A 27,983-nucleotide genomic window follows, 5' to 3' on the forward strand; every position below is an offset into this window, starting at 1 on the left:
TGAACAGCTTCCACATTGTCTACTGGGGCAGGGGACTCGGCGGGACGGACATTCTGTGAGGCAGCAGTGTTGACAATGTCCTCTGAGGCAGATGCCTCGGCGGTTTGGACAGTGTCCTTTGCACAAGGTGTCTCAACAGCCGGGGTGCTCCTTTCAAACCAGGGAGGCAGCACTGGTTGGAGCAGTTTTGGTGGTACATTGTGCAGTGTTGCACAATGCTCGGTGCTCTCTGCAGGCACTTTCTGTGGATGGTGTGGCCAATCTTCTTGATAAATTTTCTATTGCCCTGGTGTTGGGAACTGGGGCGTGCCTCCACTTTGGGCTCCTCTGCCTTGCGTGCCTCCACCTTGGGCTCCTCGGCCCTGTGTACCTCCACCTTGGGTTCCTCGGCCCTGCGCACCTCCACCTTGCGCTCCTCCCAAGACCTGAAGTACTCGATGGTGCTGTAACACAACAGAGAAGCTGCACTTAGAATCTAAACCCTGCTGTTAAAAGTTATGTCCTCAGCAGCGGAATTACCACCTGATGTTGACTGAAATACCCTCATAAGACCAAACATATCTCTGTTTCGACAATATAAAGAGTTCAATGCAATTAGTTTAAAAAGGAATGTAAAAAATCCTGATATTTGAACCCTGGCTGGTAAAAAGACACTAATTTACACGTGACTTACACTTGCCGGTCGTTCAGGAGTTTTCCGTTCAGCCGTTCGATGGCCAGCGCCGCCGCCTCCGCTGACTCGTACTGAACGTACCCGAAACCTTTTGATTCCACAACCTTCAGGAGAAACACAGCGTGTCAACACACAACACCACACTAATCATGAAACACAGATATTCAGCTATTCATATATATATATATTCATATATAACAGCTCAAAGCTCGAACCTTGCATGACACGATCCTCCCGAACACAGAGAAAGTGTCAAACAGGGAGGTGCAGTCAATGGACCAATCAAGGTTCCTGATGAATATGTTCCCTCCCTTGATGGGCTTGGCGGTGGGTTCCCAGTTAGACCACATGACACGCATGGGTCTCTCCAGGAGGAGTTCAAAATTGAACATATCGATGGCTCTCTCAGCTGAGGGAACAGAAATAAACCATTCATTTTTAATTAAAGTCTATTATAGTCTATATATAACTCATCCAAATATCTTTTCATATCTTTTTAGTACCATTTAAAACATGACCATATCCATATAGTAAAACTATAAAATACTACAGAAGTTACACATGTAGCCTTAAATCTGCTGCAAAAACAGGTAAGAAACAGTGTAGAAAAAAGAAAAGGTTTGTTTTACCGTCATCTCGATAGCGAAAGTTGACGTACGCGTATCCGAGAGGAGAGCCGGTCTTCCTGTCCCTGCAAATGTGGACAGATTGGACGTGTCCTGCAGGTCTAAATCTATTAGAAAGTATCACCTCTGATACTTCAGGGTGAAGATCTTTCACAAACAGTGCAGCCATTGTATAAAACAGTTAAAAGTGGTGAAATGCTGCTAAACGCTGTAAAATGCTGCTAAATGGTGTAAAATCGCTGCTACACAAGGGGCACTGTTTCTCTGTCGATAGCTAAAGGTGGTCTGAGGATGGTTGCTATGTACGTCATCAGGTGATGTTCAGAACAGAATTCGGAATTCTACATGATGCCAGTTGGTCACATGACCTCATGACATCATGTAAGCAGTTAACATTAAGCAGTTAAGTTCCAAACCCCAATAATGAATCCAATTCAAAATGGCTTTTAATATTAATATAGAAACACTGTATATATATATATATATATATATATATATATATATATATATATATATATATATATATATATATATATATATATATATATATAGAGAGAGAGAGAGAGAGAGAGAGAGAGAGAGAGATTTATTTTATTTTTTTAAATTCATGATTGGCATGGATATGGAACAGGATAATACATGAGACCATTCAGCAACGAATCTTTATAATCTTTATAATTGCGCTACCACCGTTTTGTCACAGCGGCGAGAGACTGCTGGTTTTGTTCCGGAAATTATTCATTTACTAATTAAGCACTGAGCGGGAACATGCACTAGGAGAATATTAAGAACAAAAGGCCACCCTGGCAGCAGTGGGATTTGAACCCACGCCTCCAAAGAGTTGAAATGTGGATTGGCTGTCCATATCCTCCACCTCCTGTTGAAGTGGCTTGTTCATATGAACTTACAGCATGTGTGTCCAACCAGCATGGGAATGCAGCCCAAGGTTGTGGAACACTTATGCCGAGTTCACACTGCACGATTTTCAAAGTAGTCGGATCACTGTTGTTTTCACGCTGCACGACTGTCTGGGGGAGCATTCAGTTGCTGCTGTGTGGCACACAGCGGTAAATGGGAAGCACACGCACGACAAGGGTGGGACTCGACCCCACGCGTGCAGAGCACAACAGATTAGCAGTCCATCGCCTTAACCTCTCAGCCACCTCATCAGGTGGCAGCGCTTCCAAGGAGCCTTGTCAAAAGCAGGGGTTTTCTAATGGCATGCAGGCTAGGAGGCTACCTTGCCAATGATTTGTAGGCAGGTATTGAGGCATGCGGTCACGTAAACTGAAGGGTGCAGGCTAAGCGTTCAACAAGAACCTAAGAGTTCTGTAGCATCCTAGTTTTTTGCTCTCGCCTCAGACCAGGGGGCTTTCAGACCTTTATCCTGCGCTATTTCCACGTTTTGCTGTTTTCAAGTCTGAGGCATAAGTTGCAGAACTGTGCTGGGGGACTACACTACCTCCAGCTGCCGAAACCCGGGATTGAACCAGGGACCTTTAGATCTTCAGTCTAACGCTCTCCCAACTGAGCTATTTCGGCACCTCTGCCAGGGCTCTCTCGTATGTGTGAGTGAGCAGGTTTTTGTCGGCACGACTGCGCACCACATCCAGACCGGAGAGGCAAACTTCTTCAGAAAGCGGTAGAGCTTTTTCCTTAAGGGCATAGACAGAAGGCATGGTTGCCTTACACCATTCAAATCCCACGCTACCTGAGGGCGCCGGTGGGGTTACGCGTGCGTGGTAAGAAGATGACCAAGTCATTCGGCCAGACAAGGAGGAAGCCTGGCACGGGCACTACAAATGATCTGCCGTGCGACTAACACGCCTTCCGCTTCACCAGCTCTACAGGAGACATCTAACCATTCCCAAGGAAGGAGGGAGCTCGGCCTTGGCTCGCGGCCGGTCACTGACCTTGAATGGTCTCGGCTTAAGGCCCCGTGGTCAACCGCCACCCCTGTAGCCATGGGCGGAAGGAACGCTTCTGCTTAAAGAAGAATAAGAAATGTGTTTGAATCCACATTTTCTAAAGGTGGCTATATTATTATTACTATTATTTTTTAAATTATTTTTTAACCAGTCTGCTCTGATAAAAATATTCAGCCTGATCTACCTAATAAAAATAATTATGTAGTTCAAGTAAGACTAGTCTTTGTATTTATTACTTAATTTTCTATATGTAAGAAATACTTCTTGCTCTAAATTTCTGCATTTCCTTAGTCATTGTTTTGGGTTTGCTCTACTTAACTTTGAGAGTTTTAAAAGTGTATTTTTATTGAAACTTAAACCTAATTTTTTTTAAAGCTTCCATATTACTTAACTTTGAGTGGACCCTACTTTGTTTTTCTAAATGTACTAGTCACATTTGAAAGTTACATTTACTCCCATTTTCTGGTCAGGAACTAGGCATTTCCTATGCATTACAGGTAAAATATGAATTGTGTAATTATGCATTTTGAAATGCAACTTCACCCAGCACAAGAATAAAAGGAAGGAGATTTTTTATTATATGCACACACTCATGAACAGTCAGTTCTTCCAAAATGCACTTGGTCCTGAATTTACACAACATGAAATAAAGTAAATACCAGATTTAACAAAACAACAACCACAGAGTAGTGCGACATGCATTGGGAGAACCTGAGAAAATGCTGTTTAACATGAACAACTGTAAAACAGGGAGCTTACTGTGACTACCTTCACTGCCATCTGTATGGCTTTTAGGTTTGCAAGCTGACCTTGAGACTATGTACCTTAGAGGAAATGTTTTGTTCACATCCTGATTTTAGCACAGGGTTCTCAATCGTGGAGATCAAGGACCCCTGCCCTGCCCACTACAGATGACATAAACCAGGAGTCTTCAGTGAATCAGAAGCATGAAGACACCATCTGAGTCTCACTTCCACCATGAGAGTGAAGTGGGGAAAGACAACGTGAACAGGTATACAGAGCACTGATTAAATACAGTATATATTTATGACCCAGGTTTAGGATCTAGATGATAATATGTGTGGATGGGAGTATTCTACCTAATCTGGGGCATGAAGAGCTAATTGTGAGTGTTAGAGGAGCTAAACACGCAGCGCTAGCATGAGCATGTGAACTGAGTGCGCCATAGATTGGAAGGAAAACGGAACATCCACCAAAATATCCCCTTCTCAAATTTCAGACTCATCACCTATGTCAACTTACTTCACATCCAGTACAGTAGGTGGCGATAATGATCCTAAGGAGTTATTCACCATTAAACAAGAAGAAGAAGAAGCAGCTCGACTCTCTGCTTGTCCGTCCATCAGTACCCAAAAGTAAAAAAAGAAAAATATATATATTTAGCTGCACCCCGAAACTGGAATGCCCGCAAACCACACATCAAGATAATAATTGAACTAACAAGTCAACACCAACAGAAAGTTTCAGTCAGCAGGACCAAGCTAGCCATTGGCATTAGCGATTAGCATTAGCTGCTAGAGCTAACGCGATTGGCGCATAGAATATGTCATTTATTCATTAGCAATATTACAAAAAGGCATCAAAGCGCGTGACATTAGACATCATTCTCACAAACTCCCGACTGGTTTTCATGACAAGTATCTAGACAACAATATCAAGTGTGGTGTCATTTCTTGTTAGCATATTAGCCACAGCTACGAGCTAAAGGTGAACATGCTATACACTCACCGGGCTTTCGGCAAGAAAAGTAGCCCAGTATCTCGTACGGCTTCCAATAAGTTGTGGTTAATTCATTTTAATTCAAAACCAATTCTTTATCCAATACCACTTATCAATTATTTGTACCAATCACAGGCTTAGTAATGGCACAGACCAAGCTAGCGATTAGCATTAGCGATTAGCTGCTAACGCGATTGGCGTATAAAATATGCCATTTATTCATTAGCAATGTTACAAAAAGGCACCAAAGCGCGTGACATTAGACATCATTCTCACAAACTCCCGACTGGTTTTCATGACAAGTATCTAGACGACAATTTTATAATATATATAATAATTATAATAATATTAATCCTCAATATTCTTGAATGGAGGCTTGTGCTCTAGTCATCTCTTAATTTTGCAAATTTATCAAAATTTGCATTAGTCCACCCTCACAGGTTTTTTTTTTAACATTTCACATGCTGAAAGTCTGAATTTGTCAAATGTCAGATTCATTCAATCACCGCAAAACAAAAGACTTGAAGAAACCAACTCGGGTAAAACAACAAATTCTGTGACCACATTAATAATCTGGGATTTTTCTTCAACTGCATTTTTTCCTATTTAAAATATAGAAAGTAAACAGTAGTTAATTTAAGATTCTGTACTCTTTCTAGGTGTCTATTTAAAGGTCAGATTTTCCTCATGTCTGATCTTTTTTACTGAAGCATGTGTTCAAGTGACACACTGATGCATTTGATCTAAAATGACTTGTAAGGTTTTGCATAAACTTGTGGTGTCCATGCAGCTCACATGCACACACTCATTTAAAGCAAAAAAGGCAACATGCTAAATGCTAGAAACTCAGAAAGCATAAATTTCAAAGATTTGACTTCAAGTTGTTGTCAAATAATATAATCTGTAAAACAAATTAATGTATTAAATAAAAAAAATGGCATTTGGACCCCACTATATATATTATGGCCTTAGCAAGGCTATAAAGTGTCCACCTTTTATATATTTCTTTTCTGTTTTGTACATCCCTTATTTTGAAGGCTAGTGTATTAATTTAAGTGTGTTCATTTTTGACAGAAATGGCCTCAATGTGTCTTAAAATGTCCTTGTTTTGTCTGTGCAGGCAACATTTATAACTGATTCCAGGTGTTTTGAGGAAATGCATCTCAAGCTCTGACATACTGCTGTGGCTAAAATTGATTTTTAAGACACTAATGTACATGGAAGTTGCTGGACAAAGCTCAGTCTGATGGTGTGCTTTTAGATCATTTGTGGCATATCTTGCTTCTTGTCATAGATAAATGTGAACTGTCTGAAAATGGAAAAATCGTGTTGGCAGTAGGACTAAAAGGCAACTGTAAGCAAACATTTTGATCAGTGGAGTTGAAATAAAGCTTATCTAACAGTTAGAACAGCTGTCCTGTGTTGTAATTATTTTATTGTTCATATTCTTATTATTAACATGAGTTAATCATAGTGGACTTTATACTGGACAATGGCAGCACACAGAGCGCTTACTCTAAATAAATTATGTTCATTATTATTTTTGTATGATATGGTGATGGAGTTCTAATTGAAACACTACAAACTAAAATATTTATGCTGTATTATTGGAGTACATGCCCACAAAATAAACAGCACACAGGTGATATTTCAGGAGTTTGGTGTCTGTAAACAGCTGTCTGTAGTTTTAACTCAGATCAGATCAAATCACTTTATTGTCACATCACCATCCACACATGTAGAAGTGAGTGAAATTCTTGAGTACAGCTCCAGACATTGCAGTAGAATATGTAATGTACAAATTTAAATACTTCTATATATAGTCTGTAATCAGCCTGTACAGTCTAAATTGCAATCTAAACATATACTTGGATAAACAGTATGGTAATGACATATGATACATTATTATAGAGTATACACAGTAGACATGGCACAGTATATTACAGTGTGATCATGTATAACAGTGCAGTGTGTGTTACAGTGTGATCATCTATAACAGTGCAGTGTGTGTTAGTGTGATCATGTATAACAGTGCAGTGTGTGTTACAGTGTGATCATGTATAACAGTGCAGTGTGTGTTACAGTGTGATCATGTATAACAGTGCAGTGTGTGTTACAGTGTGATCATGTATAACAGTGCAGTGTGTCACAGTGTGATCATGTATAACAGTGCAGTGTGTGTTACAGTGTGATCATGTATAACAGTGCAGTGTGTGTTAGTGTGATCATGTATAACAGTGCAGTGTGTGTTACAGTGTGATCATGTATAACAGTGCAGTGTGTGTTAGTGTGATCATGTATAACAGTGCAGTGTGTGTTACAGTGTGATCATCTATAACAGTGCAGTGTGTGTTAGTGTGATCATGTATAACAGTGCAGTGTGTGTTACAGTGTGATCATGTATAACAGTGCAGTGTGTGTTACAGTGTGATCATGTATAACAGTGCAGTGTGTGTTACAGTGTGATCATGTATAACAGTGCAGTGTGTGTTACAGTGTGATCATGTATAACAGTGCAGTGTGTGTTACAGTGTGATCATGTATAACAGTGCAGTGTGTGTTAGTGTGATCATGTATAACAGTGCAGTGTGTGTTACAGTGTGATCATGTATAACAGTGCAGTGTGTGTTAGTGTGATCATGTATAACAGTGCAGTGTGTGTTACAGTGTGATCATGTATAACAGTGCAGTGTGTTACAGTGTGATCATGTATAACAGTGCAGTGTGTGTTACAGTGTGATCATGTATAACAGTGCAGTGTGTGTTACAGTGTGATCATGTATAACAGTGCAGTATGTGTTACAGTGTGATCATGTATAACAGTGCAGTGTGTGTTACAGTGTGATCATGTATAACAGTGCAGTGTGTGTTAGTGTGTGATCATGTATAACAGTGCAGTGTGTTACAGTGTGATCATGTATAACAGTGCAGTGTGTGTTACAGTGTGATCATGTATAACAGTGCAGTGTGTGTTAGTGTGTGATCATGTATAACAGTGCAGTGTGTTAGTGTGATCATGTATAACAGTGCAGTGTGTGTTAGTGTGATCATGTATAACAGTGCAGTGTGTGTTACAGTGTGATCATGTATAACAGTGCAGTGTGTGTTACAGTGTGATCATGTATAACAGTGCAGTGTGTGTTAGTGTGTGATCATGTATAACAGTGCAGTGTGTTACAGTGTGATCATGTATAACAGTGCAGTGTGTGTTAGTGTGTGATCATGTATAACAGTGCAGTGTGTTAGTGTGATCATGTATAACAGTGCAGTGTGTGTTAGTGTGATCATGTATAACAGTGCAGTGTGTGTTACAGTGTGATCATGTATAACAGTGCAGTGTGTGTTAGTGTGATCATGTATAACAGTGCAGTGTGTTACAGTGTGATCATGTATAACAGTGCAGTGTGTGTTACAGTGTGATCATGTATAACGGTGCAGTGTGTTACAGTGTGATCATGTATAACAGTGCAGTGTGTTACAGTGTGATCATGTATAACAGTGCAGTGTGTGTTAGTGTGATCATGTATAACAGTGCAGTGTGTGTTACAGTGTGATCATGTATAACAGTGCAGTGTGTGTTAGTGTGATCATGTATAACAGTGCAGTGTGTGTTACAGTGTGATCATGTATAACAGTGCAGTGTGTGTTACAGTGTGATCATGTATAACTGTGCAGTGTGTTACAGTGTGATCATGTATAACAGTGCAGTGTGTGTTACAGTGTGATCATGTATAACAGTGCAGTGTGTGTTACAGTGTGATCATGTATAACTGTGCAGTGTGTGTTACAGTGTGATCATGTATAACAGTGCAGTGTGTTACATTGTGATCATGTATAACAGTGCAGTGTGTGTTAGTGTGATCATGTATAACAGTGCAGTGTGTTACAGTGTGATCATGTATAACAGTGCAGTGTGTGTTACAGTGTGATCATGTATAACAGTGCAGTGTGTTACAGTGTGATCATGTATAACAGTGCAGTGTGTGTTACAGTGTGATCATGTATAACAGTGCAGTGTGTGTTAGTGTGATCATGTATAACAGTGCAGTGTGTTACATTGTGATCATGTATAACAGTGCAGTGTGTGTTAGTGTGATCATGTATAACAGTGCAGTGTGTGTCACAGTGTGATCATGTATAACAGTGCAGTGTGTGTTACAGTGTGATCATGTATAACAGTGCAGTGTGTTACATTGTGATCATGTATAACAGTGCAGTGTGTGTTAGTGTGATCATGTATAACAGTGCAGTGTGTTACAGTGTGATCATGTATAACAGTGCAGTGTGTGTTACAGTGTGATCATGTATAACAGTGCAGTGTGTGTTAGTGTGATCATGTATAACAGTGCAGTGTGTGTTACAGTGTGATCATGTATAACAGTGCAGTGTGTGTTACAGTGTGATCATGTATAACAGTGCAGTGTGTGTTACAGTGTGATCATGTATAACAGTGCAGTGTGTGTTACAGTGTGATCATGTATAACAGTGCAGTGTGTGTTACAGTGTGATCATGTATAACAGTGCAGTGTGTGTTACAGTGTGATCATGTATAACTGTGCAGTGTGTTACAGTGTGATCATGTATAACAGTGCAGTGTGTGTTAGTGTGATCATGTATAACAGTGCAGTGTGTGTTACAGTGTGATCATGTATAACAGTGCAGTGTGTGTTACAGTGTGATCATGTATAACTGTGCAGTGTGTTACAGTGTGATCATGTATAACAGTGCAGTGTGTGTTACAGTGTGATCATGTATAACAGTGCAGTGTGTGTTACAGTGTGATCATGTATAACAGTGCAGTGTGTGTTACAGTGTGATCATGTATAACAGTGCAGTGTGTTACATTGTGATCATGTATAACAGTGCAGTGTGTGTTAGTGTGATCATGTATAACAGTGCAGTGTGTGTCACAGTGTGATCATGTATAACAGTGCAGTGTGTGTTACAGTGTGATCATGTATAACAGTGCAGTGTGTTACATTGTGATCATGTATAACAGTGCAGTGTGTGTTAGTGTGATCATGTATAACAGTGCAGTGTGTTACAGTGTGATCATGTATAACAGTGCAGTGTGTGTTACAGTGTGATCATGTATAACAGTGCAGTGTGTGTTAGTGTGATCATGTATAACAGTGCAGTGTGTGTTACAGTGTGATCATGTATAACAGTGCAGTGTGTGTTACAGTGTGATCATGTATAACAGTGCAGTGTGTGTTACAGTGTGATCATGTATAACAGTGCAGTGTGTGTTACAGTGTGATCATGTATAACAGTGCAGTGTGTTACAGTGTGATCATGTATAACAGTGCAGTGTGTGTCACAGTGTGATCATGTATAACAGTGCAGTGTGTGTTACAGTGTGATCATGTATAACAGTGCAGTGTGTTACATTGTGATCATGTATAACAGTGCAGTGTGTGTTAGTGTGATCATGTATAACAGTGCAGTGTGTTACAGTGTGATCATGTATAACAGTGCAGTGTGTGTTACAGTGTGATCATGTATAACAGTGCAGTGTGTGTTAGTGTGATCATGTATAACAGTGCAGTGTGTGTTACAGTGTGATCATGTATAACAGTGCAGTGTGTGTTACAGTGTGATCATGTATAACAGTGCAGTGTGTGTTACAGTGTGATCATGTATAACAGTGCAGTGTGTGTTACAGTGTGATCATGTATAACAGTGCAGTGTGTGTTACAGTGTGATCATGTATAACAGTGCAGTGTGTGTTACAGTGTGATCATGTATAACTGTGCAGTGTGTTACAGTGTGATCATGTATAACAGTGCAGTGTGTGTTAGTGTGATCATGTATAACAGTGCAGTGTGTGTTACAGTGTGATCATGTATAACAGTGCAGTGTGTGTTACAGTGTGATCATGTATAACTGTGCAGTGTGTTACAGTGTGATCATGTATAACAGTGCAGTGTGTGTTACAGTGTGATCATGTATAACAGTGCAGTGTGTGTTACAGTGTGATCATGTATAACTGTGCAGTGTGTGTTACAGTGTGATCATGTATAACAGTGCAGTGTGTTACATTGTGATCATGTATAACAGTGCAGTGTGTGTTAGTGTGATCATGTATAACAGTGCAGTGTGTGTCACAGTGTGATCATGTATAACAGTGCAGTGTGTGTTACAGTGTGATCATGTATAACAGTGCAGTGTGTTACATTGTGATCATGTATAACAGTGCAGTGTGTGTTAGTGTGATCATGTATAACAGTGCAGTGTGTTACAGTGTGATCATGTATAACAGTGCAGTGTGTGTTACAGTGTGATCATGTATAACAGTGCAGTGTGTGTTAGTGTGATCATGTATAACAGTGCAGTGTGTGTTACAGTGTGATCATGTATAACAGTGCAGTGTGTGTTACAGTGTGATCATGTATAACAGTGCAGTGTGTGTTACAGTGTGATCATGTATAACAGTGCAGTGTGTGTTACAGTGTGATCATGTATAACAGTGCAGTGTGTGTTACAGTGTGATCATGTATAACAGTGCAGTGTGTGTTACAGTGTGATCATGTATAACAGTGCAGTGTGTTAGTGTGATCATGTATAACAGTGCAGTGTGTGTTACAGTGTGATCATGTATAACAGTGCAGTGTGTTAGTGTGATCATGTATAACAGTGCAGTGTGTTACAGTGTGATCATGTATAACAGTGCAGTGTGTGTTACAGTGTGATCATGTATAACAGTGCAGTGTGTGTTACAGTGTGATCATGTATAACAGTGCAGTGTGTGTTACAGTGTGATCATGTATAACAGTGCAGTGTGTTACAGTGTGATCATGTATAACAGTGCAGTGTGTTACAGTGTGATCATGTATAACAGTGCAGTGTGTGTTACAGTGTGATCATGTATAACAGTGCAGTGTGTGTTACAGTGTGATCATGTATAACAGTGCAGTGTGTGTTACAGTGTGATCATGTATAACAGTGCAGTGTGTGTTACAGTGTGATCATGTATAACAGTGCAGTGTGTGTTAGTGTGATCATGTATAACAGTGCAGTGTGTGTTACAGTGTGATCATGTATAACAGTGCAGTGTGTGTTACAGTGTGATCATGTATAACAGTGCAGTGTGTGTTAGTGTGATCATGTATAACAGTGCAGTGTGTGTTAGTGTGATCATGTATAACAGTGCAGTGTGTGTTAGTGTGATCATGTATAACAGTGCAGTGTGTGTTACAGTGTGATCATGTATAACAGTGCAGTGTGTGTTACAGTGTGATCATGTATAACAGTGCAGTGTGTGTTACAGTGTGATCATGTATAACAGTGCAGTGTGTGTTACAGTGTGATCATGTATAACAGTGCAGTGTGTGTTACAGTGTGATCATGTATAACAGTGCAGTGTGTGTTAGTGTGATCATGTATAACAGTGCAGTGTGTGTTAGTGTGATCATGTATAACAGTGCAGTGTGTGTTACAGTGTGATCATGTATAACAGTGCAGTGTGTGTTAGTGTGATCATGTATAACAGTGCAGTGTGTGTTAGTGTGATCATGTATAACAGTGCAGTGTGTGTTACAGTGTGATCATGTATAACAGTGCAGTGTGTGTTACAGTGTGATCATGTATAACAGTGCAGTGTGTGTTACAGTGTGATCATGTATAACAGTGCAGTGTGTGTTAGTGTGATCATGTATAACAGTGCAGTGTGTGTTACAGTGTGATCATGTATAACAGTGCAGTGTGTGTTTCAGTGTGATCATGTATAACAGTGCAGTGTGTGTTACAGTGTGATCATGTATAACAGTGCAGTGTGTGTTACAGTGTGATCATGTATAACAGTGCAGTGTGTGTTACAGTGTGATCATGTATAACAGTGCAGTGTGTGTTACAGTGTGATCATGTATAACAGTGCAGTGTGTGTTACAGTGTGATCATGTATAACAGTGCAGTGTGTGTTACAGTGTGATCATGTATAACAGTGCAGTGTGTGTTACAGTGTGATCATGTATAACAGTGCAGTGTGTGTTACAGTGTGATCATGTATAACAGTGCACAGGTATAAATGTGATTCACAGGATGAATGTCATGTCATATGCACAGACAGTGTACAATGCACAGTGTGTTCACAGCCTGTGCATATGATTGCAACAGAGCATAGAAATAGAAATCACATTCATTTAACTAAGTTTGTGTGTAATAATCGGGAGACTTCACTGGAAGCGGGGACCAAACCCAGATCTCTGTGGTAGTCGCGAACTCCTGCACACAGTGTAACAGACCCACATGCTGAACAATTAAAGCGTTGCTTTATTAACATGAATCAAACGAAACCAACACAAGACACGGGACAAATAGAACATGATTAACAAAATACAAGGAGAACATGGAAACCTAGTTTTAGAATTTTTGTGTTCACTCTGAGAAAATTCCTGAGTCGCGCTGAATTCAGGGAAGAGATGCTAAAGAACTACGCAGAAACAGTGATTAAATAGCAGAACTTTTCGAAATTTAATGAGATGAACAGGGAGTATTTATACAGAAGAAAGGTATAATCTTCATTATTATCTATAGGTAAACAAAAGACGTCAGCAGAATCAGACGTGGTGGTTGACCTGTTCACTGGCAATTTTGCGAGTTTACTACGACAAGGCCTATCTAAGATACAGAAGACTGTCACTGAGTGTCTGTGTTCAGCACATGTTGTCCAAACAGAACAGAAAGAACTTCTAGGACAAAACAAAGAATATCACGGTAATAAGATGAGGTCATGAACAAATGGTGACACACCCTCAGCCAAGGGCCACAGTCAGCCCAAGACAGAGCGTGCCGAGATACAGAATATATCAATGCCCTCTTAGGTCCAAACAGGACCTGTGCACGTTCCTAGGGAGCATCAAAACAGTCTTACTGCCAACTGGGCCATCCCACAGCCCCAACCTCACACTAATTACCCTTTAAGGCCACGCATGACAGAGGTTAGAGTGTGGTCCTGTCCAGCAGAAAGCAAGATGTACTTCATTGTACTGATTGGAACTGCTACATAAGTATCGTGTTAACTAGGGCATCTACAGATTTATTTGACTGCAAACAAACAGTAGCATTTACATTTACTAGATTTATCAGATACTTTTATCCAGAGCAACTCACATTTACACAGCTGAGCAGTTAAGGGGTAAAGGGCTTTCAAGTGAGCAAAAGGGTGAAGCAAGTGAGCACAAGGCTGAAGGCAGGAAGTGATGAAGGAGTCTTCTTATAGGTTGCATGGAGTCAGCTGACCAGGCTGGCACCAAGTAGACTGGGGGAACCAATTAGGCTTCTTCCTAGACAGAAGACACAAACATCTCCACAAACAAAAGAAAACACAGACGTAATACCAAGAGTAGGGAGGAAACCAGAGTAAACCCACACAAGCACAGGGAGAACATGCAAACTCCACACAGAATGACCCCTGCCTGTTTAAACCCAGGATCTTCTTGTTGTGAGGTAACAGTGCTAACCACTAGGCCACCGTACTGCCCCCAGCTTTCACCTTTGCTTTTTGCATTGGTAATTGAACCCTTAGCAATTGCCATTCATACTGAACAATTGGGAGAGCTGGTACAGTTCACAAAATCTCAGAATGATTTTGCTCGCTGGTCAGCTCTCCCCATTTCTCTGGCTGGTTGTTTAAACTCAGTAAAGATGAACATTTTGCTGATATTTCTGTATTTATTTCAGTGTGTTCCAATTTTTATATCTAAAACTTTCTTTAAGACTTCAAACCAACACATCTCATCTTTTATTTGGAACAAATGACCAGCCAGAATCCCCAGGGAAATACTTTAAAAACCAAACTGCCCTTCAAAATTTCTTATTTTACAACTGGGCGACAAATATACAATCTACACTGTTCTGGTTTCAGAGTCATTTCGGACTCTGTGATTGGGTCCCAGATTGAGTCAGTGTTGAAGAGGGTTCTTGCTCCCCAGTCTCACCATCCTGACCAGCTGCACTACTGTGTGGTCCTCTTACTGCCATCTCACGTGTTCCTAACAGTAATTCCATTGTCCGGCAATTATTTGTACAATTGTCAATGATATCTACATTGATAATATTTTTCCTAGCTTTTCTAACACAAAAATTCCCCCTTCCATTCATGTTTTTAGATATTTTCAGTTCCAAAACTTTGTTAAAAACTCATTTCCCAACTTTTCGGATCTTCCACAAAAATCCCATCTAGATCAAATTCTTGAAGTACTTTCAGATAAAGGTTGTTTCCAACACATTAACATATATTTTGCACTTTTTTTTAATATTTGGTATTATAAATCTCATTTATATAAAATTATACCTCATTTTTGAGTACTTTTTACAGCGGGTCAAATTGACCCAAAGATAACAGGAGGGTTAAATGATTGGAGTTTGCCATATACTTTGATTTAACTGTTTTTAGAGAAACAATAATCAGAAAGAAGACATTCTTAAAAAAGAGAGATTTGATTTGAAACCTGAACTGCTATCAGGACCATGCTGAACACCTTCTGACCAATCCAAATCAAGTATAAATTTTAATGTCAATACTGCACATAATTATCAAATAAAAGTCTATCCAGCTGTTATGCAAAAGTCTGTAATAATGTTTCTCTTAAGCGTTTTAATTAAAATCCATATTGTGGTGTAATTTATACACATTGATTTGTCCATCATGACTTTTGGAGGCTTTATTATGTCCATTTTATGATGAAAAATGAATATAAACTGATATCTACTGGTTTCCTGTCAGGGTTGTGGACTGTTTTCTGGCCACTAGAGGCCCCCACTGCCTTTTTGTTGGTGTCCAGTCTCTGTCATTATGTCTAACAGGTGTCCCCTGTGCTTTGTTTAGGTTTGTGTATTTAAGTCACAGGGACCTTCAAAGATGATGAAAATACTCAGATCTGTGTCTCAGCAGAATCTTGCCTCTTAGGGCTACAAGCTATGACGTGTTTTTGCTATGACTGTTAATGATGTTTTAGAAAAATCTCAAGTGAGATCAGTGGAAATCACATGTACCTAAGCTATATTTTTAGCACCACATGTTTAGCTTGGTTTATCACCAGTCTTCTATCATGTCTTCTTTTACATTTAGTTCAATCTACAAGCAACAACAACACTTTATTCACCTTCAGAGTTTAAGATACTGGGAACAAGAAAGTCACTCACACAACACATCATATCACACCTCATATCAACCATATAGCTTGTAGGCAACCAGTTTAAAAAAATAGTAAACATTTTGCATTTAGGTCTATAAAAATTAAAATGGATCAGTTGGTCATAACCCTATTTGTCTTTATATACAATTGTCCTGATGTGAAGGAAAACTCACACGAACCAGTGAGTTAAATGCTTAGCTAGCCAGGCTGCAAATATAAACATGCAAAATAATAAGACACAGACCGCACAACATTTCAGTCACAACCTTACAAGGAGCATATTCTCAGCAGCTACTAATGAACTAATAGAGGTGTAGATGACATTTATAGGTACTGATATTCATACCTCTGGAGGAAACAAGGCACTGCTCATCATCTGGCCGGTTGTGACCCCTAATAACACAGTGGGATGTTTGTACATAGCAGGGACTGGGAGGAGGAATGAAGAGAAATGTGAAACAGTTACAAAACATATACTTATAAGTTACACTCATACAGTATGTGAAAAACTATACTTTTTGTTATGGTGTTTTTTGGAGAATTTATTTAATTTCAGAATAAGGGTGTAACCTATTAAAAAACAAGGAAACGAACGGTTTTGAATACTTTCTACAATATATCAATGTCCCATTTTATATACATATTACAGATGCAGCTCCACAATACATGTTTTTTCCCATTCAAGATTGGATGCTTCCCAGATGGGGAGAGTAAGCATGAGATTTGTGTGGAGTTCTTTTCACATTTCTCCTTTCTCTCTTCTGTCTTCACAGTAACCTTTGTACTCATTCACTCTAACACTAATTTAGGGACACAAATAGCAGAGACCATGGATATGACTAAGCAAGCCTATTATGTCAAACCATAATAAAACAACTCACCTTGAAGAAGCCTGTTTGAAGTTACATTACCCTCCATTAGAATTTAGCTTGCATTTAGAAGGATGTACTGTTATGGCTAGCTCGGCAGTGAAAGACCTGGGTGTAATATTAGACAGTTAGACAGCAACTTGTCCTTTGAAATCATATTTCCACTATTACTAAAACAGCCTTCCACCTTAGAAATATTGTCAAGCTTAGGAACATTTTGTCTGTATCTGATGCAGAAAAGCTAGTTCATGCATTCATGACCTCCAGACTGGACTATTGTAATGCATTACTAGGTGGTTGTCCTGCATCTTCAATAAACAAGTTTGAAGAATGCAGCTGCCAGAGTTCTTACCAGATCAAGAAAATATGATCATAAAACCCCAATATTATTATCCCTGCACTGGCTACCTGTTAAGTCTAGAATTGATTACAAACTAGCACTACTTACATACAAGGCTCTAAATGGTTTAGCTCCCACGTATCTAACCAGTCTTCTGACATGCTACAATCCACCACGCTCTTCAAGATCACAAAACTCTGGACTTCTGGTAGTTCCCAGAATATTAAAGTCTACAAAAGAAGGTAGAGCATTTTCGTATTCAGCTCCCAAATTTTGGAGTAGTCTTCCTGACAGTGTTTGGGGCTCAGACACATTCTCCCAATTTAAAAGTAGATTAAAGACATATCTCTTTAGCCTGGCATACACATAACACACCCAATAACCTTGTACTCCAGTACATCTGATCAAATGCACATTATCATCTAGTCCTGCTAATATTACGAATGCTAATTCCTTTCCACCTGTTCCTTTTTTTACCCATCCCGAGGCATCTGGAGATTGTGCCAGCTCCAGTAGACAGAGGCCAACCCTGCGAGGATCCTGAGGCATCCAGAGATGGACCAACCTCAGCTGGATTCTGCTTCGTGAGGATTTGGGTATATCAAAGCAACGCTGCCAGCCCTATGTGGACTTTGAGGACGACAACAACCTCCTAATTAATACACACACTAACATTCTACATCACACTGTAGACTGTACATAACTGCAGAAAGGACATTGTTCATATCACACTCTTCGGTGATTAGAATAATTTATAATCACACTCTCCGGTGTCACTTAAATGAGGATGGGTTCCCTTTAGAGTCTGGTTCCTCCCAAGGTTTCTTCCTCATACCATCTAAGGGAGTTTTTCCTTGCCACATGTCTCCACAGTCTTACTCACTAGGGATGATTTTGTCTAACATCTAGGACTTTTTACACTATGTTTTTTGTTTCTTATGTTCTGTAAATCTGCTTTGAGACAATGTTCATTGTTAAAAGTGCTATACAAAAAAAATGAATTGCATTGAACTGAATAGAATATGAACGCAGCCAGTCCATGATTTGTACCACTCAAAGGACACATTCATGAAGATTATGAAGAAGGGAAGCATCTTCCCTTCTAGCTGGTCACCAGATTTCCATGTAAGCCAGTCCTTTGCATGCAATGTTTTGACTTTGGCTCCCAGACAGTGTGGTGTAAATATATAATGGCCTTTTTTCTTGTCAAATAAGGATGTGGAGACACACTGGTGGATCAGAGAAATATAATATCTGCATTGTATTATTTATTTATTTATTTGATCTGTTTTGAAGTAGTATTATAACAAGCGATAAATTATAGAGCCATTATTTGAAATAATTATTCCTCCCTTACTTGTGAATCAAGCACGTGACTTAAATACACAAACCTAAACAAAGCACAGGTGACACCTATTAGACATAATGACAGACTGGAAACCAACAAAAAGGCAGTGGGGGTCTCTAGTGGCCAGAAAACAGTCCACAACCCTGACAGGAAACCAGTAGATATCTTACCTGTATATTTCAGTCTAGTTGTGTTGATATTTATCATGATCAGAAAATGACAAATGATTTTCAAACTCTTTTGCTGTTTCATCATAAAATGGACATAATAAAGCGTCCAATAGTCATGATGTACAAACCCATGTGTATAAATCACACCAAAATATTAAAACGCTTAAGAGAAACATTATTACAGACTTCTGCATAACAGCTGGATAGACTTTTATTTGAGAATTATGTGCAGTATTGACATTAAAATTTATACTTTTTAAATGCAGTGATGTAAAGAAATACTGAATACATAGAACTACTGTAATGCTGAAACTTTCTGTAAGGAGAATGTTTAACATATACTGAAGGAGATTCCAATAACACTATGTAACTTTCATTCCTTTATTTCAGTCATTTTCTGTTTTTTTTTTCTTTTGCTGAACCTGTTTATTGAACTTTTATAATAATAAAAGAATAATGATACAAGAGAATAGAAACACGATAGATAGATAGATAGATAGATAGATAGATAGATAGATAGATAGATAGATAGATAGATAGATAGACTTTATTGATCCCATGAGTGATATACTGTATATATATATATAAACAGTAACAATAATTTTTGGAAAGTTCTAGCAACCACAGCTACCAGTGTTTTTCACCACAGATGGACCAGTTTGTTTTTAATAATGCATAATCTAAAATAAAAATAACGCATAATGTAAAACAAAATCTGTGTGAAAGAAAAAAAGAAGTGTTGTGGATAATTATTAAGAGTTGTAAGGAAATGCAAACTTGTTATCCAAACCCTGGTGTCTATCTGACCACAGCATCTCTCTGACAGCTTTTCCTCCATATTTAGAGCTGATGCTGCTTTGAACTCTGAAGTTTCTTCCTCATGGTGCGTTAGTTCCTAAGTCTCATCTATGAACTAATCACTTGATCACCTTTGTGAATTAACTTGAACATGTACAATTAAAATCATATCTTGTGCTTCACTTGTTATCAGTTTATTTGACATTACAACAACACCAGATCATTAGTTATACAGATTTAACAGGTTTAGACTGTTGGCTAGAAAGTATTTGCTTGTGAGAGAAAAACAGTGTAATTACTTCTGAACACCAAGGTTCCAGCTGATGGAGAATTTCTACAGTGTAATTATATGAGAAATAAATGAGAAATGCTTATGATGTGTTATAAAAAAAAGAAGACACTTGAGACAAGAGTATTGAACAAATAAATAATTTATTAACTATTTAGAACTATTTACAAGCAATGATGAACTATAAACTTATTACAGATAATATATTTTATACCACAACGAAATGCCCGAATCTAATTGAAATAAGGTGTGCATAATTTTAAAATATTTTAGTACGATTCCTTACTTAGCATTATTTTAGCAGCATTTATTATATGTTAAGATTAATATTAATTATTTCCATAATAAAAGTGCATTCACAGGGACGTGTATGCCAGACATAATCAGAGACTATGAATGAATTTAAAAACTGATTATCGTTTAATAAAGTGTTGTGACAATTTTTTATGAAATGCTTATTTAACATTAATGTTTAATAAATAAAACAAAAACAAATCACTGTGGTATAAATATCTTAATAATCTCTAAACTTGCTGGTGGGGGTGTTTAGGGGGTTTAGAAGGGGAAGAGAGGGGGGTTTGGGGGGTGGGAGTACACTACATTTGTATAACTTAAAAAAATCTTAATCTTAAAAATGTAATATTTACAGCAATGCATAATTTAACAACAAATTAACAACAGAACAATAAAAAACAACATTAATAATCTAAAAATTCTAAACATTTAACAAAATCAAAATACATATGAAAAATACAAAAACCAGCAGACATTTTATTTTAACTAGATGCCATGACTACTTCAATGATGCCACAGTTATATCATTAAAATGGTTTACATTTATAGATTATACTAGGGATAAGACTAATGCTGAAATCTAGGGGTGAAATACTTACCACACATACTTACCACAGATACATACCTTACATCATGAATACGAGGTGATGAATATGAGGTGAAGACTGAGCTTTTTAAAGTTACATCTCACTCACATAAAACCTTACAAACCTACTGGGGACTAGGACATCCCTCCCGATGAAATCCACATCCCCATCAGGTTCCACACGCTGCCGTCTACTCAGAGGGGCTTCTTGATAGCCATCCTCTTCGTCCCGCCTCCTCCTTATGCCCCGGCGTCGGAAAGGAGTCATCATTGTGGCAGGAACATAGCCCCTATCATCCACAATGTTGTTGAGGCTGATTTCATAATAAGGCAGCAAATGATATCTTGTCAAGGGTAAGGTCCTGACAAGGGATGGGGTCCTGAGAGGGGATGGTCTCCTCACAGGGGATGGGGTCCTGACAGGGGATGGTCTCCTCACAGGGGGTGGGGTCCTGACAGGGGATGGTCTCCTCACAGGGGGTGGGGTCCTCACAGGGGATGGGCTCCTCACAGGGGGTGGGGTCCTGACAGGGGATGGGCTCCTCACAGGGGATGGGCTCCTCACAGGGGATGGATTTCTCACAGGGGATGGGGTCGTGAGAGGGGATGGGCTCCTGACAGGGGATGGGGTCCTGAGAGGGGATGGGCTCCTCACAGGGGATGGGGTCCTCACAGGGGGTGGGGTCCATATAGGAGAGAGGCCTCTCATCGGTGGGGATGGACTTCTATCAATGGACGGGTTCCTCGTCGAAACCTCATATTCACCACCATCTCCAGCTTCATTCTGCTGAGCAGGCCGGCTGTCATCGTCCTCGTAATCGCTGAGCTCTCTGTTGTAGTTGAGCTCATCTTGCGGAAACACAAACGTCTCCCTCCGACTCCCTGTGTCAAAGAAGATGAACAGACAATGCAACACATCTATTAACATCTCATAAAAGAAAGCAGAAACCTTCATTTTAATAGCACTGTGTATGTTTTATAAAGCAGGAAAGCCTCACTATCAAAACAAGAAGTATTTACACAAGTTATATTACTGTAATCTTCCTGTAAAAGTGCATTAAAAACTCAGTATTTACATTTAAGCTGCATTTATAGGTGTTATACAGGGCTCTTCCAGTATCACGGCTTCACTGTTAGTCACACTGGGCATTTATTTCAATGCTTAAAAATATCGTGTCTCCTCTCAAAAATTCGCCCTTTATCATAAATTACACTACTCCTAACTATTTTATTCACGACAGCTAGAAACAAAGCCTTGCTGAACAGAACTGAAACAAACAGCTTGATATTTTTGCCTAAGCTGCACTCTACATTGCCACACTAGCTCCATTTATTTGTACCGATTGGTTTTGTTCAGCTAGCTGCCTTTCCTCACAGCCCCTTTCTCTCTCCGCTTTAACAACTCGACAAACACGGACAATGAAAAATCCTTAAAATAATATGTTACTTCATGTTATTATAAGCATTTTAACTCATTCTATTCACTCCATCAAAAAAAAAAATATGAACACTGAAAAACAATTACTTAGCTACATGCTAACTAGCCGTCTAGCTAATCTTTGCTAACTCTCCTCGGCTTGACTTAGTAAACTTTAGCAAACGTTAAATAAACATTGGGACTTTTATGAAAAGCTGATGTTAACATATCTGAAAACATGAACACTGTTTTCTTCTTCCCTGCTCGTTTCACTGGAGTCTGCCGCTTTGTCCGCTAGCTTTAGCATACTGATCATGTCCGTAAAACGATTAGCCAAATAAAGATTAGCCGAACAGAATTTCTCAAACCATCTAATCATATAAAACGATATTCCTGATTGCGGTTTTTTGTAATAAGGCGGTGTTTAAAAGACTTTATACTTAAGTGAAAAAGAGGAAACTCAGTAACTCACCGTTCCAGGGGTCGTACAGTCCGCTCCATCCGGGCTCGGGATCCACATCCTGGTGCTGAGGCTCGGCTCCTCCCCCGAAGTTCATCATCGCTGCGCTGTAGAGTCGGTGTAGGAGTCAAATCCAGTAGTGGAGTAAAGAGAAATCCGAAAGGTGTGAAGCAAAAATGCCAAAAGATAATCCAAATCTTGCGACCTTCAGAACCGCAACACTTTAGGATTTAAAAGTAAACACTCCACAGAAACTAGATCACGTGACGCTGCAGCGTGACAAGCGCATGCGCAGACCTCCGTGATTCCCCTCACTCATACTGACGAATAGATATATAAATAAAAAAGGTCTGTTTCTAAATGTCTGAGCTTTTTTTCTTGTTTTTATTTTTACACATGCACACATATTGTATGGGTTTTGAATAGTAAAGTATATATATATATATATATATATATATATATATACACATAAACTGATATATGCCATAACATTATGACCACTTGCCTAATATTGTGTTGGTCTCCCTTTTGCTGCCAAATCTGCCCTGCAGCCCTGCTCCATAGAGGTGTGGTCTCCTCTAGATACCTATATGTATGTAATTAATTAATTAATATATATATATATATATATATATATATATATATATATATATATATATATATATATATATATATATGACAGATGAAGTGAATAATTATCTGAACTGATTATCTTGTCATCATGGCACCTCTTTGTGGGTGGGATATATATTAGACAGTAAGTGAACATTTTGTACTCAAAGTTGATGTGTTAGATGCAGAAAAATGGGCGAGTGTAGACATTTGGGCAACTTGACAAGGGCCAAATTGTGACAGCTAAACGACTGGATCAGAGAATCTCCAAAATCGCAGCTCTTGTGGGGTGTTCCAGGTCTGCAGTGGTCAGTATCTAAAGTGGTCCAAGGAAGGAACAGTGGGGAACCGACAGGGTCATGGGCAGCCAAGGCTCATTGATTCACATGAGGAGCGAAGGCTGGCCCATCTGATCCGATCCCAAAGACGAGCTACTGTTGCTCACCTTGCTGAAGTTAATGCTGGTTCTGATAGAAAGGTGTCAGTGGATGACGGGTCAGGGCTGTTTCAGCAGGTGGTCACAATGAACCAAAATTTGCTCCTTCCTGATTTTTTTTTCCACATGTCACACTTAAATGATTCAGCTCATCAAGCCAATTATTTTTTATACAAGGATAACCCAAGTAAATACAAAATGCAGTTTTTAAATTATATCATTTCTTAAGGGAAAAAAGCTGTCCAAACCTGCCTGGTTTGCCTATGTAAAAAAGTAATTTCCCCCACACTAATAACTGGCTATGCCACCTTCAGCAGCAACAACTGCAATCGAGCATAAATGATAACTGGCAAGGAGTCTTTCACATCACTGTAGAGAAAATTTGGTCAACTCTTCTTTGGAGAATTGTTTTAAAGAAAACCAATCAGACCCTACTGTAGGTCTACATGCAGCCATAAGCCAAGGATGCCACACTGCTCTCTGCATCACACACTCATGCAGAAACACTCTCATTACTCTGTACTTAAATACACAAACCTAAACAAAGCACAGGTGACACCTATTAGACATAATGACAGAGACTGGAAACCAACAAAAAGGCAGTGGGGGTCTCTAGTGGCCAGAAAAAGTCACAACCCTGACAGGAAACCAGTAGATATTTTTCCTGTATATTTCAGTCTAGTTGTGTTTATATTTATCATGATCAGAAAATGACAGATGATTTTCAAAGTCTTTTGCTGTTTCATTATAAAATGGCCATAATAAAGCCTCCAAAAGTCATGATGGACAAATCAATGTGTATAAATTACACCAAAATATGGATTTTAATTAAAAAGCTTAAGAGAAACATTATTACAGACTTTTGCATAACAGCTGGATAGACTTTTATTTGATAATTATGTGCAGTATTGACATTAAAATTTATACTTGATTTGGATTGGTCAGAAGGTGTTCAGCATGGCCCTGATAGCAGCTCAGGTTTCAAATCAATTCTCTCTTTTTTAAGAATGTCCTCTTTCTGATTATTGTTTCTCTAAAAACTCCAATCATTTAACCCTCCTGTTATCTTCGGGTCAATTTGACCCGCTGTAAAAAGTACTCAAGTACTTTTTTTTTTAAGTGCAAAATATATGTTAATGTGTTGGAAACAAACTTTATCTAAAGGTACTTCAAGAATTTGATCTAGATGGGATTTTTTGTGGAAGATTCGAAAAGTTGGGAAATTAGTTTTGAGATAGCAATTTGGTTTTAAAAGTATTTCCCCGCGGATTCTGGCTGGTCATTTGTTCCAAATAAAAGATGAGATGTGTTGTTTTAAAGTCTTAAAGAAAGTATTAGATATAAAAATTGGAACACACTGAAATAAATACAGAAATCTAGGCAAAATGTTCATCTTTACTGAGTTTAAACGACCAGCCAGAGAAATGGGGAGAGCTGACCAGCGAGCAAAATCATTCTGAGATTTTGTGAACTGTACCAGCTCTCCCAATTGTTCAGTATGAATGGCAATTGCTAAGGGTTCAATTACCAATGCAAAAAGCAAAGGTGAAAGTGGGCAGCCCTGTCTTGTGCCGCGTTTCAAGGGGAAATAAGAGGAAGATACTCCATTTGTCCAAACTGAGGAGACTGGGAAGGAATATAAAATTTTAATCCAGGAAATGAATGTGTTGCCAAAACCAAATTTCTGTAGCACATAAAAAAATGTAATCCCATTCTACATGATTTACATGATCATGTTTGTTTCAGTTTCTTCCTCCTCCCTGCTCCCCAAAACATGCAATCAGGTGAACTGGCTACATGCAATCATGTTCACTTCAAGAGAGAAAAGAGAGGTTTAAAATCATTTCTATAATCTACTATTTAAAACAGTCCAGGCTGGTGGAGGTGGTGCAACGGTGTGGGAAATGTTTTTATGGCACATTGGGCCTGCTGGGCTGCTTAAATACCACAGCCTCAGAAAGTTAAAGTTGTCTCAAACTGGTTTCATGAGCATGGCAATGAGTTCAGGGTTCTTTATTGGTCTTTAGTCACCAGATCTGAATCCAGTAGAATGTGGACTTGGATGTAGTAGAACAGGAGATTCACAGCATGCACCTGAAGGACCTGCAGGAATTACATGATGCAGTCACATCAACATGGAACAGAATCTACCATGGAAGGCTGTTTTGAGAGCAAAGAGAAACCCTACCCATTTGTAGTATAGGGTACTACACACAACGAGTGTATTTTGACAGTTGATGTTCTTTGTGTATTTACAGTAGCACTGGGAGATCTACAGGCTGCACCTGCATAATGGCACCGTGTCTCAACAGCAGACACATGTGCCAAACGTGACCCTGGGTGATGATGTCACTTTGGGCGGGTCTCAGCCTGGGAGCCTTGCAGTGTCCAATCAGCATCAGCAGATACAGTGGTAAAGTCTGAGGAATATGTAGGATGTGGTCAGAACGTATTTTTTTAAAAAAAGTATAGTTAAAAAAAAAAGTTTAAAAAACTATAATTTAAAGTAGACTTTAAAAATTATAGTCAATGTGAAAATCTTTACTAAAAGAGGAATCCATCCAAAATGTACTCAAGTCTCAAATTAAAGTAAAAAAAAAACACTAAAAAAAGGTTTTAAAATTACACTGGGGGCAGTACGGTGGCCTAGTGGTTAGCACTGTTTTCTCACTACAAGAAGATCCAGGGGTCATTCTGTGTGGAGTTTGCATGTTCTCCCTGTGCTTGTGTGGGTTTACTCTGGTTTCCTCCCAATAATGTCCTGTTTGGTATTACTTCTGTGTTTTCTTTTGTTTGGGAAGTTGTTTGTGTCTTCTGTCTAGGAAGAAGCCTAATTGGTTCCCCCAGTGTCCATGCAACCTATAAGAAGTCTCCTTCATCACTTCCTCTCTTCAGCCTTGTGCTCACTTGCTGTGTTTGCTCTGTCCTGTGCTGGCTTTCTGTATTTGCCCTGCCTTGTCTAATAGCTATCTAGGTATATGCTAAGACAGCGTGTGTTTGTTTGAATGTTTGAGGGTAAGGAACCGACTGTTTGCTAATGTGATTAGCTCAACTCTTTATAGTACGGCCTGCTGCCTGTTTTCAGGCCTTGACTCTGGATTTCCCTGTTGTAAAATTGTTCTTAATACTGTACATAGTTCTACAAGGGATTTTGGGGATGTAGGGAGACTTATGCCATTTTCTTTATTGGATCCTTCATTGATTGTTTTGGATAGGGAGTTAGGGAAGGAACTTGTCTTTTATATTTATTTTTGTTTTGTGAAGCAGGGTATTTAGATCCTGGACGGTTGTGGGTTTTTGTTTGTTATTTTGGCCTTGCCGGCTTCCGAAGCTACACTCCCCCGTAGTACTCTAAACCCCTAGGTTTTCATTAAAATGCCACTTTAATGCCTTTTTTCCACACTGTCCTGTGTCATCGACTCTTTCTTGTTTCGCCTTTTCCCTAGACGGGGTGTAACATGAAATTGGGGGCTCATCCGGGATCTGAGCCTGGGACCTCTCGCAATGAAGCGAGAATCATACTCCTAGACCAATGACAGTCTAATCACATGTACAATAGGCTGACTGGTAATTCTAAATAGGAGTAATTAGGTAATTCTTAAATCCTCATACAGTAGGTGTGAGTGTGTGTGGTTGTCTGTCTATATGTGGCCCTGCGATGGACTGGTGACCTGTCCAGGGTCTACCCCTGCCTTTCAATGTGTGCTAAGATAGGCTCCAGCAGATCCCCGTGACCCCAATTAAGAATAAAGCAGGTTTAGAAAATGGATGGATGGATGTTTACGATAGGTCTTAGTGACATGAGTTTTGAATATTGTGACACGAGATTATTGTGAGGAGAGAAGAGGGAGGTTTCAGATATTTTCATTTACATTTCTGGCATTTGGCAGATGCCCTTATCCAGAGCAACATTTTATCTCATTTTAGACAACTGAGAAATTGAGGGTTAAGGGCCTTGCTCAGGGGTTCATGAGTAGCAGCTTCATGGACCTGGGATTTGAACTCACAACCTTCCGACCAGTAGTCCAACTTCTTTTCAGTGATTTTTATCTCACTAGATGGACACACGCATGGCACTGTGCTGGACGACACCCAGGATGAGTAGGCGGAGGCAGCGGAGATGGCCATCAAGCAGCTAAATGAAAAACTGTTAAACAACTGCAAAGTGTAAGCCATGTGTAAAATTGTATGTTTTTACCAGCCAGGGTTAAAGTGTCAGGTTTTTTTGTGCTTTAACTAATTGCATTTGATGTTTATTG

At 39.2% G+C, this 27,983-nt stretch overlaps 1 protein-coding gene and 1 non-coding gene across 2 annotated transcripts; both read right to left on the reverse strand.

Annotated features, from left to right (window-relative positions):
* Nucleotides 1-19: 19 nt before the first annotated feature.
* Nucleotides 20-27,852, reverse strand: LOC131349728 (uncharacterized). Its single transcript, XM_058385303.1, has 6 exons — nt 27,735-27,852; nt 3,213-3,285; nt 1,303-1,364; nt 889-1,082; nt 674-777; nt 20-443 (listed from the first exon to the last, which is right to left on the reverse strand). The coding sequence occupies exons 1-6, from the start codon at nt 27,850-27,852 to the stop codon at nt 20-22; spliced, it is 975 nt and encodes a 324-aa protein (XP_058241286.1).
* Nucleotides 2,769-2,841, reverse strand: trnaf-gaa (transfer RNA phenylalanine (anticodon GAA)). The gene has a single exon. It is a non-coding gene; the product is annotated as a tRNA-Phe (tRNA).
* Nucleotides 27,853-27,983: the final 131 nt, after the last annotated feature.

Source organism: Hemibagrus wyckioides, unplaced genomic scaffold (genome assembly GCF_019097595.1).
Source record: "Hemibagrus wyckioides isolate EC202008001 unplaced genomic scaffold, SWU_Hwy_1.0 Contig10, whole genome shotgun sequence".
Lineage (NCBI taxonomy): Eukaryota > Metazoa > Chordata > Actinopteri > Siluriformes > Bagridae > Hemibagrus > Hemibagrus wyckioides.

Excerpts from the sequence above, each read along its gene's own strand:
- LOC131349728 (XM_058385303.1), bottom strand. The coding sequence starts at position 27,852 with ATGGCCATCTCCGCTGCCTCCGCCTACTCATCCTGGGTGTCGTCCAGC. Across the intron at positions 1,365-3,212 it reads TTAAGCCGAGACCATTCAAG|GGACAGGAAGACCGGCTCTC; the intron begins GTCAGTGACCGG and ends CCACATTTGCAG. Across the intron at positions 444-673 it reads CTCCTGAACGACCGGCAAGT|CACCATCGAGTACTTCAGGT; the intron begins GTAAGTCACGTG and ends GTTGTGTTACAG.